This window comes from Filicampus tigris, chromosome 2, assembly GCF_054856515.1.
Source record: "Filicampus tigris isolate MCC_2025a chromosome 2, RoL_Ftig_1.0, whole genome shotgun sequence".
NCBI classification, from domain to species: domain Eukaryota; kingdom Metazoa; phylum Chordata; class Actinopteri; order Syngnathiformes; family Syngnathidae; genus Filicampus; species Filicampus tigris.
The window spans coordinates 24,694,740-24,706,622 of NC_141218.1; the positions used below are offsets into that span (position 1 = coordinate 24,694,740).

General features: G+C 40.7%; 1 protein-coding gene across 1 annotated transcript; it reads left to right on the forward strand.

Moving 5' to 3' along the window:
* The first annotated feature begins 55 nt into the window (after window positions 1-55).
* LOC147151861 (nuclear factor 7, brain-like) lies at window positions 56-9,070 on the forward strand. The gene is made up of 6 exons (XM_086024454.1): window positions 56-619; window positions 3,765-3,860; window positions 5,625-5,858; window positions 5,995-6,017; window positions 7,639-7,754; window positions 7,840-9,070. Exons 1-6 carry the CDS (start codon window positions 74-76, stop codon window positions 8,406-8,408), a joined length of 1,584 nt encoding a protein of 527 aa, XP_085880580.1. The 5' UTR covers window positions 56-73; the 3' UTR covers window positions 8,409-9,070.
* Window positions 9,071-11,883: the final 2,813 nt, after the last annotated feature.

Sequence of the window (11,883 nt, forward strand, 5' to 3'; positions counted from 1 at the left end):
TCAGTGTTGCGCTAAAGGACAAGTCGAGTCGGTTCTTGTCCCCGAATAAGGACTATGTGCACACAGGAGGACAATGGCGGAGGCCGGCACACTTGAAGAACTTCAGTCGGAACTCACCTGTCCGGTGTGTCTAGAACTCTTCCGCGACCCTGTCATCCTCGAGTGCGGACACCACTTCTGTCAGGTTTGCATCGTTCAGTGCTGGGAGGCTAAGGCGGACGAGCAGTCCACTTGCCCCAAGTGCCGCAAAACTTGTGCGCGGAAACTGCGACCCAACTCGCTCCTGTGTAACGTGGTGGACAGCGTACGTCGAGCCCGGGCCATGGACACTGCCGCCGCCGCCGAGGGCGGGGCAGGGGCGCAGTCGACCGACTGGGACCCGGAAGGTCCGCCGGAGGAGCTGGAAGAGCGGGAGCCTGGGTCCAGCATGAGCAGCGTCGCCTCGTCCATCGGACACTGGCCGCGCCTGTTCGGAATGGACATGTGCGAGGAACATGAGGAGAAACTCAAGCTTTACTGCGAGGACGACCAGCTGCCTATTTGTCTGGTTTGTGGCATGTCCCGGGACCACAAGACGCACAACGTCATCCCCATTAACGAGGCCTTTGAAAACTATAAGGTATCTATCTATCTATCTATCTATCTATCTATCTATCTATCTATCTATCTATCTATCTATCTATCTATCTATCTATCTATCTATCTATCTATCTATCTATCTATCTATCTATCTAAATTTTTATAAGGGTAACGAAATACAACATGACTTTATGAGTAAATTATTCAGGTCAGGGGCGGATCTACAGGGTGGCCAGATGTGGCTATGGCCCTTATCGCTCTGTGGCCATCCCCCAGGTCACCCTCACACCGAGGGTAAAATATTGATATCAGTGATTGTTCTGCCATTTTCACATGGATGCAGTATTCTTAGACCCCTTGCTACTCTGCCACGTTTTTGTATTAACTGCATATTTAAAGCATAAATATGCAATCGAGCTGATTGAAACCTAAAATAATCTGTTTTAAGTAAAGAAGTTAAAGAACATTCAATTCTTAAAGTCATCGTCAAACAAAATCATTACTTTCACACCATAGCAAGCCGAGAAGTCATTGTTTATTATAACCAAAAACGGACGCATGGACGGCCAACCCTAGCCTGAGGTGTTGTGTCACCATGGCCACCCCATTGAAAATGTTCTGGCTACAACTCTGATACCGGTATTAATATAAAAGACCCAAAAAGTATATTACGGTAAGCTACTGTAACATTAAACACAATTTGAGAACTAATGCTGCATATAACAGACCCAAAAAGTATATTACAGTAAGCTACTGTAACATTAAACACAATTTGAGAACTAATGCTGCTCACGAATATAGGACAAAAAAAATCAACTTAATAGTGGTTCAATTAAAAGGTAATTGTACTTGAATAATGTTTTAAAAACAGTTATTAAAAATGTACTGTACTTAATCAATAGGCTAAACGTTTTCAGGTTGCATGAATAGCTACAAGCTTATTTGTAATATGTTCAATAAAGTGTTTTATGTTTTGAATGTCAATTTTTATTTGTATGTGATACAGTGATTCTTTGACATGCCACCAGAGGGAGGCCCACTAGTTGTGCTCGTACCGTACTGAGAATCATTGCTGTACATAATTAAGAAAAAAAAAGTTTGGGGTAAACCAGACAATTTCATGTTTTCCATGAAATCACACGGTTGTGTCTGTGTATACCAACACTACCATTCAAAAGTTTAAGGGTCACATGATTTTTTTTTTTTAAGGAAAACTCTTTTTCTTGAAACACATTACAATGTGTCTAAACTAAATCCTTGATTAGTTTGTTGTATATTTTATTTAAATTATTTTAATTTAATGGATTTTTTAATCTTCATTAAAAAAAACAGTGCTTTAAAAAAATGAGACCCCAAAAGTGAACCTAAACTTTAGAATGCTAGCGTATGCATACAGTACCCGTACATATCATCGCTGTCAAGCAGAATCCTTGCATCGCTAATTGCAAATGCACGTTAACCCACTGACCAGACAAAAAGCCTTTCGTCGCTCTGCTGTGAAAAACACGTATATTTAATTCTGGATTTATTTATTTATTTATTTTAATTTTCACATTAATGTGATGTCTGTAAAGCAGAAACACCAGTCACAAAAAAATGAGAAAAATGAAAAAGAATAGACAAAAGTGTTTTTCACAGGACAGCGATGCTTTCATACTTGTCAAAAGCAAACGTCTGTGGTTAACGTCATCTTCTCAAACTCTTTTTCAAAGGTCTTAGAGTCATGAGTGACGCAACAAATAAAACGATGAGCTGACTAAGCAGTGTAGCAGGTCGAAACAACACTGACATAAAGATAATCAGGCTTTTTTGTCCCAATTTTGGAAAACTGGATGCTAGACCGGTGGTGGAACAAAATCTTTGTGTGTGGTGTTCTGTGTTAAAATAATTGAGGCTGACTACACACAACATGACCAAAACTAGTCAAAGGCTGATTTTCTATGTTTGTGTGGGGTCTGTCACAGATAAAACATCTTTTAAGATGTGAAAAATCCTTATGTGTACCAGGCTTTACCTTTGTAGCTGATACACTTCCTTCTGCACCAATGAACAGCTATCACTTTTTTACATGAACAGACTTACTCAAATGTACAGTATCTAACCCAACTATTTCGTTATTGTCTATAAAACATCCAGACATTCAATCTTGAGGCAACATTGCCACACGGCTACCGCAGAATTATTAGGACACTTCTCAGACAGTTAAAATGTGCAAGAGTCTTAATAGATTTGTTCTACGTTTCTTTACAACACTTTTAATTGGTTAATAATGGGACATACCAATGGTACTGTATTGTGAAAAAAAACCCCATGAAATTGTCCGTACAGTATTTGGGCATACAAGGTTTCAGCCATACAGTGATGATACTGTATATGCATTGCTTGCACCCATATATCTTTGCAGTATGTACACATACAGTATAGGGATGTCACAATATCAAAATGTAACGATACGATAATATCACGAAATGAACCTCCCGATACGATAATTAGCATGATATTGTGAGAGGTTGTTCGATATATAAGAGCTCACGATATTGTCGAAAAAAGAACTCATATTAAAAAAGAACATCACAATATTCTGCTTTTTGTACATAATAACAGAATTCACAAATAAATAGGCTTAATTGGCCAGTGGCACTAGAAATTGTAACCAGATTTTTGACTGGTAGTTTGTGTGTGTAGCCCTGTACTAAATAAAAGAAAAAAAAATACTCACTACTAGGAGCAAATTTAGAAAAAATAAAAAAATAAATAAATGGGTGTGCCATTTTCCTCTGATTGAAAACCTCCCCTGCTTTGTAATTATGTTCACATGTCTCTTTTGGCACTGACAAACAGATCTTTCATAAACCGTCGCATGGTTTGAATGTTTTTCAAAAAGCAGATGAGCCAGTTTGCAGCCTTCAGCCACTAAAGTGCTTTACAGGAATTCAACAAGCCAGTGTGAGATCTTGCAACTCCTCCTATTGGACCCATCTGATAAAAAGTGCCTTTTTTTTAGTTTTTTCTTTTTTTCTGGAGCTGAAATGGCGGTTCTGTTTGAGTTTCTGGGTCAGACGTGTCACATGAGTGCCATTAAGAATGAGTGTTGTCGAACGAGGATAGGTGGGGGGGGGCTGTAGCTCATCCTTTAATCTAGTTTATTGCTGCAGTATTTAAAATGTGGTTCTTCCTTCCTACAGGACAAACTGTCTGTGGCTCTGGAGAGAGTTCAGCAGCAGTCGGAGGACGCCTCACTTTTCCAAAAACACACAAACGAAAAAATCCTTCTCATTAAGGTATGAGTTTTTGGATGGTGACAACGATCCTTGTTCAACCTCACTATAAAATCACATCCACCCACCCTAGCCTGCCTTAATTAAAAATACGAATGGACATCTCATTATTCATTACACAACATTAAAAAGCTCACAATTACATAACAGTAATATTTTCAACAAGAACACCCTTGCAAAATGCATATGGAGACTAAGACATGACGCACTGCAGGTGATACAGAAACACGTCGAGTCATGTTTGTCTTTCTCACACACACACACACGCACACACACACACAGAAGCCGAACGGACATATTTAAAATTGCACACCACACTGACTTCAGTTAGGCCGGGCTACTTTTTCCTCCATCGTTCAAAATGGAGCAACATTTTGTGTGCATGTGTGAAACAGATATGACAGTAAGTAGCACGGTGACTGTTTGAATAGTACCAGATAAGTCCACATGTACACTATCTTTGGTCAAAGCGACAGCACTTCTGAGTATTGTTTAGAATTGCCTTATAGAAGTTGAACCCTATTTCTCAGGCCTCTCCGCTGTTTGACCCAGTTTTAGTGCACATTCACACATTTTCACTTCTAATTCTCTCTGTGAAAGGACGTGAGTAAACAACGCAAAGGGGAAGTTTGCCAACTCTCCTCTTCCTGTCTCTGTGTTTCTTGTTGGTGGTTTTTTTTCTCTGATTTGGTGTCATGTGTTTCCAATACAGTGCATCTCACAGGTACAACATTTAGTGTATGAAAGCACTGTTATACATGGGAAATATATAGGAACTTTGAAACTAGTGATTTCTAACCACTTTGCCAATCATTCACTTTCACTTGCTTGGTCCAAAAATTATTTCTTCCAACAACATGTCATTGTTCATTTATCAATGCCAGTGGTATAAATACGGTAGTAGACTGAACAATTAAATGCTCTTCCATTAGATGGCAATACAATAAACTTGTTGACAATCATACTACTGAATAAGTCATGGCTTCCTGCAAGTCCCAGTATTGTGTTCAACTAAACTCGCCCAGATTTCAAACTAAGTCCGTTTGTGAAAAAAATTGAGCCAAGATTATCATGCTTACTGTATGACTAGTTTTTATGACATTTTTGTTTTTTCAAGTGCCGTAAGATTTTTCCAATGTAAAATATGCGCCGTGGCTCACTAAGGTTGGGTTGGGAAATGCTGCTCTTAAGTCATATGACATAGGTCGAACAATTCACAATGCTGGAGGGGAAAATGTGCCGCTAAAATCGCAGAAAACTTGGAAGCGCTGCCGTGATTGCCATTTTTTAAATGACGTTTTGGGTGATCATTTTTCCAAAAGCCATCCATACTTTACAGTTTGTACTGTACTGTAAATGGACAGTATTCTGTTGGACCGGTGGCAATTAGGGATTTCATCACCACGAAGAATAGGGGCAGAGCTTGAATGGCAATGTGCCCGCACTGCACGGCGATAATGTCGACACTACATGTTGACTCGTTGCTAGTCTACCGCCTGACTACAGTTGAAGTGCCCTTGAGCAAGGAAAATGAACTCCTCCTTCCACTCTGACATACCTCTTTGCACGTGTGTGATCTGTTTCAGTGTGGTGTGCAACAGTTAACCGTTATAATTAGTTGAAAAAAAAAAAAAGATTAACTTGATTGTTTTATTTCACACTACTTGATGGGTAGGCAAGCACTACGGGGAAAATAATTAAAAAGTAACTATAATTTAAGCTAATAAGTGGTGAAATGAAGTGGATGTGTGACTCGTTTCCATTCAGGAGCGAGCAGGGGATCTGGACGAGATGGTCAGTGCCGAGTTTGGCCGTCTGAGGGAGTTCCTCCAGGAGGAGGAGGATCGCATTAAGCAGAAACTTCAGAAGCAAAAGGAGGAGAAACTCACCGAGCTGGAGGAGGTGCTAACAGAGTCCACGCAGCAAATCAGTCAGCTGGAAAGCACAGCCGACCAGCTCCGCCTCAAACTGATGGAGGAAGAAAACCCTGAGCAACTCAAGGTGAGAGAGCGGAAATGTTTAGTGATCTCAGTGTGTTGATGTGTTAATGTGAAATAAGTGCATGCAATGTATCATGCAAGTACAAAGGAAGTGATAAAAAGTGTTACCAACCGATTTTTGTTTTCTTCTGTTTTAGGGGATTAAAGACTTTATTGGCGGGTGAGTACCATCACTGTATGATACATTTATGTCATATTTGTACTTTATGATTGATCACATGTCATAACATTTTTAATCTGACATTCATCCATTGAAACATTTTTTGGTTGAATTTGACTTGTACTACAGCTGATTTACCACTAGAGGGCAGACTGACATAGGCCAAGGAATAGGCAAGGACCTCTAAAATAATGTTTAATGAAATAACGATAAAAATGAACAGGGTTCATATCCTTTCCCAAGCCTCAACATAAAGTACAGCCGCACGATATTATATATGTATACATGTGTATATATGTATATGTGTAGGCTATATAGGCTATACCTTTTTAGTTTGGCTTTTAAATAATTTGAAGTAATGTATCTTTTTTTTTGGATTGGGGACTATTTTTACCTTATTTTACTGATTTTAGTTATTAGATTATATTACTGTTTTGTCTTTTAGTTTTGTTATTTTCTGTTGTTGTTAGCTTTTAGCTCTAGTGTTTCCTCATGGGGGGCCTCCGCGTGGGGGGCGTCATAGCAGGGGCTCCTTAGGTCCAGGTGACCAGGGGCCTCTACACTAGGTGTGGGGTCTCCCCGCCTAATCTGGGCCGGGGGTCTCTGTGATGTTGGCACTCCCTGTGGCCGTGGGGCTGTCATTCCCCTCAGCGTGAATGAGCTCCCCTTGGGTACCCTTTCCTCATATGGTTTCTCTGTGCCTTGTCATGTCTTTTTAACACAGTTTATCAGGTTGTGTGCTTTGTATGTGTGCGTGCGTGTGTGTGTGTGGGGGGGGGGGGGTCGCGTGTGTGTGAATGCTGATGTACTGGTGGATATATGTTTTGGGGATTGTTGGGAGGGAGGGATTTGGGGGTCTTCCTTTTATGTTGTGTTTTGTACATTTTTATTGCATAGCACTTTTGAGTTACATTTTTGTGTATGAAAAGTGCTATACAAATAAATGTGATTGATTGATTGATTGTGTGTATATATATGTACAGTATATATGCGTAGGCTATATACAGTATGTGTATGTATGTATGTACAGTATATACTGTATGTCTATATATATAGTTTTGTTGCGTCTTTATTCAGATGTGAACAGCCTCGCTCTAATTCACCTCTCTCTCTCCTTTCTTCTCCGCTCAGGAAATGCGCCGTACCAAACCAAATAAAAAAGGAATAAATACTTAAAGCGGAAGTCAACTCAAACATATTTTTTTCAAGAATACGTTCCCAGCAGGCCCAGTAGTTGAAACACGGCATTCTGTTTAATTTTGCGTTTGTGGAATATAAATTAAGCATCAAAATGCACTTGTTTTTAGCCATCTCTGGGGGCAGACATTTTGTCTTCTGTCGACTAAAAATGACATCACAACTGCTCACAACAACCAATCACGGCTCAGATTCAGAGAACAGGTCAGCCATGATTGGTATTATGTGTATATGTGTATATATCGTGTCTCTAGTAACCAACAGAAATGTTGACGGTTAGATGCAATAGTCTTTTGCAGATCAATTAATAGTCCAACAAATTTGTCAGTCATTGGCTTTCTTGTGTTAATAAACATTTACCATCCTAGTTTTTGGACTCGGTTGTCACTTGTGGAATACTGAGTCATTCTTTCTGCCTTTCCAGAGCTGAGAGCTTGTTTGCGCGCCCCCCAGAAGTGAGTGTGGATCTACAGTCAGGAGAGTTTGTGGGACCTTTGCAGTACAGGACCTGGAGGAAAATGAGTGCCGTTTTTCAGCCTGGTACAAATGCACACACATGCACACACATTGAGCACATGCAAGTGTTTTGATGTGAGTGTGAATACAGTTTTCCTGATATTCATAGCTGTGACCGCGGTGCTGTTGGACCCGGACACAGCCTACCCCTGCCTGTGGGTGTCCTTATGTCGCACCAGCGTCCAGGTTGGTAAAATCCGGCCCAACCTGCCCAACAACCCAGAACGCTTCACTCGCTACAACATTGTCCTCGGCTCGGAGGCCTTTTCCTCGGGCAGACACTACTGGGAGGTGGAGGTGGGCCCCAAGACGGCGTGGGGTCTTGGTGTGGCCCGAGCCTCCGTCAACAGGAAGGATGAGATCAACCTCTGCCCCAAGGACGGTTTCTGGACCCTGGTGCTGAGGGACAACGGAGATGGCACCTGCGAGTACGAAGCATGCACGGACACGGAGGAGGATGGCTTGTTATATCCAGCCAAACCCCCCAGGCGGGTGGGCGTCTATCTGGACTGTGGCCGCGGTGAGGTGGCCTTTTACGACGCCGGAGACATGAGCCACTTGTTCACCTTCTACAATGCCACATTCGATGAGCCAGTTTACCCATACTTTAATCCCTGGCCGATTATTAACGGCTACAATTGGGAGCCGCTGACCATTGTCTCGCCACAATGGGGATAGATGAGTTAGCACATTTAGCTGCAAGATGTTGAAACAAGTTTGTTGTGCTAGTGTAATGGTGTCGAGAAAAGTGTAATAACAACACAGTGAAATTTTTGCATTTGCAAATTAGCTTATTGTGTGTTTTGTTGTTTTTGACGTATATGCATCTTTACTAAGTACATGAAAAATGAGAAACAGTATTGCTTTGCCGCCATCTGGTGGCATCTTGGTGAATATGTGAGTGAAGGAGCTCTATTTAGACGAAAGCAGTACTTTGCCACCATCTTGTGGCATCCATAGGCAATTACAGTACATGTACTGTAAACCTTTTGTGGGGGTATCACTTGCACATTTTTGCTCTTAGCTGATAGGCCTCAGACCCTTTCCCCCACAGAAAGCAGGGGTTCATTGTAATGTGCATTGGTAAAAAAAAAAAAAATATATATATATATATATGGATACAAGTAAACAAATAGCACAATAAAGTTGAATACATTTAGGCCCTGAGCACTGGGTGGTGCAAAAAAACGTCTTGCAATCATTGTTTATTGTTATTTTTTCCATTGGGGGGCCTCAACATGGCAAAAAATATGTTTACCCTGGTGAAAATGTACAATATGTATTTAAGAGGTCATTCACCCATTATCTAACCCGCTTATCCTTTACAAGGGTCATGGGTGTTCCAAACTCACAAAGCAGTGCTTCCTTTTAAGTTGGGGTGCGATGGGTTGGGGTCTGGGGGTAAGCAGCCTTCGATGCCTGTTTGACTGATGGAAGAGAACCTGTTTATCATAAGATGACGCACAAAAAAAGTCTCAAGGATCTGTACTCGAAATTCAAAGAGAAGTAAGCCATTTTGATTTTGAGTGAATTCCAGGGCTCATGTCTAGTCAAACTCATACTCAGAAATTCACCCAAATGAGCCCCAATGAAAGAGAGACCAAAAGTATTGAGGCCAACAATTTTTTTTTGCCTTGATTTGAAGACTGGCGGAGATTCATTATAGGGTTTTCTGTTGGAGGTCAGTATCTAAAACATTTCTAAAATATTAAAGTGGGATCACATGAAGAGGGGTGATGTGATAGAACAGCCTTTGAATTTTCAGGACCCATTTTGGTGCAATATCTTCCATTCCATCCATTATCCAAACCGCTTATTCTCACAAGCATCCTCACATTCACACCTAGGGGCAATTTAGAGCGTCCAATTAACCTATGATGCATGTTTTTGGATTGTGGGAGGAAACCGGACTACCTGCAGAAAACCCACGCAGGCACGGGGAGAACATGCCAACTCCACACAGGAAGGCCGGGGATGGATTCGAACCCACGACCTCGGCACTGTGAGGCAGACGTGCTCGAGCACCGTGCCGCGGTGAAATATGTTAACTTAATACATGATATGCTTTACATTGTTATTCAAATACTTAACTGCAACTGAAGCTTTTAACTCCATGGTATGTGTCATTTTTACAAATTGTGAATTTTAATTTGAGCATTTATACAATATCCTTGATATCCAGTTTAAGCATAAGTCCATGGATTTTAGTACAACACTTCAGTCTCACCACTAGTAATCTTTCTCCCAATAATTGCTCAAAAAGCTGTTTGATAGGATTAATTCGATATCCTTGATATCCAGATTGAGGTGCATGTACTAGTCTAGTAGTTCTCACTAGTGGGACAAAAACATGTTACTGCTAAGTAGTAGTACTACTACTAATTGATAACAGTGTGCTACCACTAAATTACTAGTTAACATCTATTGATTCACTAGTAGCGTGCACATCAACTAGTGCAGTTTTTCCTCGCTCTTATACCAGTCATTTTCAGACCCTCTTTTACCCTAACGTTTGAAACATTTAGAAAAAAAAAAAATATATAATAATAATAATAAATTCCTGGGAGTGGATGTGGATTGTGAAAAGACATCGAAGGCGAAGGCATGAGATGTTGTTCCTGGGCGGTGAATAAACTTCCTTTTAACAGTGAAAAAGTCGCTATTGCAGAAGTTCCGAATTAAATGCGCTGACATCGTCATCGATGACATCCATTTCAAACCCCGTAGTGTGCATAAATTAGTGTTACGGTGGAAAAAACAGTAAGGCACAGTCATTCGACCAGTGCAATGAACTGTCTTACTGGTGAGGATAAAGAGCTTATCTATCTTATGATACACGAACTAGTATGTTTCATGTATCATAAGATAGCTATTAAATAAAGCTTAAATGGACTTCCATGTTTTGTTTTTTGCCACAAAAGGTTCATTACAAATTCGTGCTGCTACATATTTTGCCGCTAGAGGGCGACCACAACGGACTTTTCACTACTTAATAATGCATTCAGTGAGTTGATCTTTTAATAGCAGGCACAGTGTTTTTGTGTTATTTTTAGAATGCATGACATAGAGGCAGCGTTGTAACTAAATCGATTGTTGAGGTGAACCTACCATTTAAATCCGGTTTCATTCTACAGCTGTGAATATCTTATGTCCAAGTTAATCAGCTGATTAAATGTCACCTCATACGGCACATCAGGTGGCACAAAGAGCTTCTTTTCCAGTGCCATCTTGATAAATAACTTTCGTGCTAGTAGAGCCAACTGGATATCTGTCACCTGTGATACAAACAAATAAATAATGAGAAGAATGTGTCTATTATTCATGGCTGACTGTAGACTCCTTTTATTGGGCTCCAGGGTTAGTCAAAGTGGCCTGATCTCTAATTTGATATCATTGCAGTCCAGTGAGGACGCAGTAACACAAGCCCTCACTACTAAATTACGGCCAGGATGAGAGGTATTGGAGAAGGCTCTTTCTTGGTTGCAGTGTGCGAAACAAGGTCCATAAAGACGATCATGGGTGAGTTTGGTGTGGAAGAACTCGAAAGCCCTGACTTTAACCCCATTAAACACCTATTTGGGGAAAGTCTTCCCAGAGGAGTAGAAACCGTTTTTGTGGCAAAGGGCTAAGGCCATATTTTCTTACATGTTCACTTCCAGACCAGAATGATCAGTTATTCCCATCAAATGGAATGAGTACAAAACTGTGACCTCAGCTCTCTGTAGGCCTTGAACATTTTTTTTCCCCACGTACATATAAACATGTTGCCTGTGTCAGGTCAACAAGCAATGAGCAGAGTGAAATGCTGATGGGACCAGAGTTGCAAGAGAGAATATTCGCAAGTGAAGAAGTGAAGAATCCCAGAAGAATCCTTCCAAGGGTGTAAGTAGACTGTAGGGCAGGTGCCGCCAACATGGTGCCCTTGAGTGCCAGGTAGCCCCCAAGGACCAATTGAGTAGCTCATTCTAAAAATAGCTTACTAGTAATATGCGCCTATTTAATTTTTTTTGTGTTACTATTCTAAAATAATACACTTACCAGTCAGACGTATTAAATCATTTTTGTTGCTATTCGTTTTGAATCACTTGCATTAGTGTAAGTTTGGTAATGGCAATATTAAAAAGACATAAGTCGATAAAGTAGAATAGGTCAA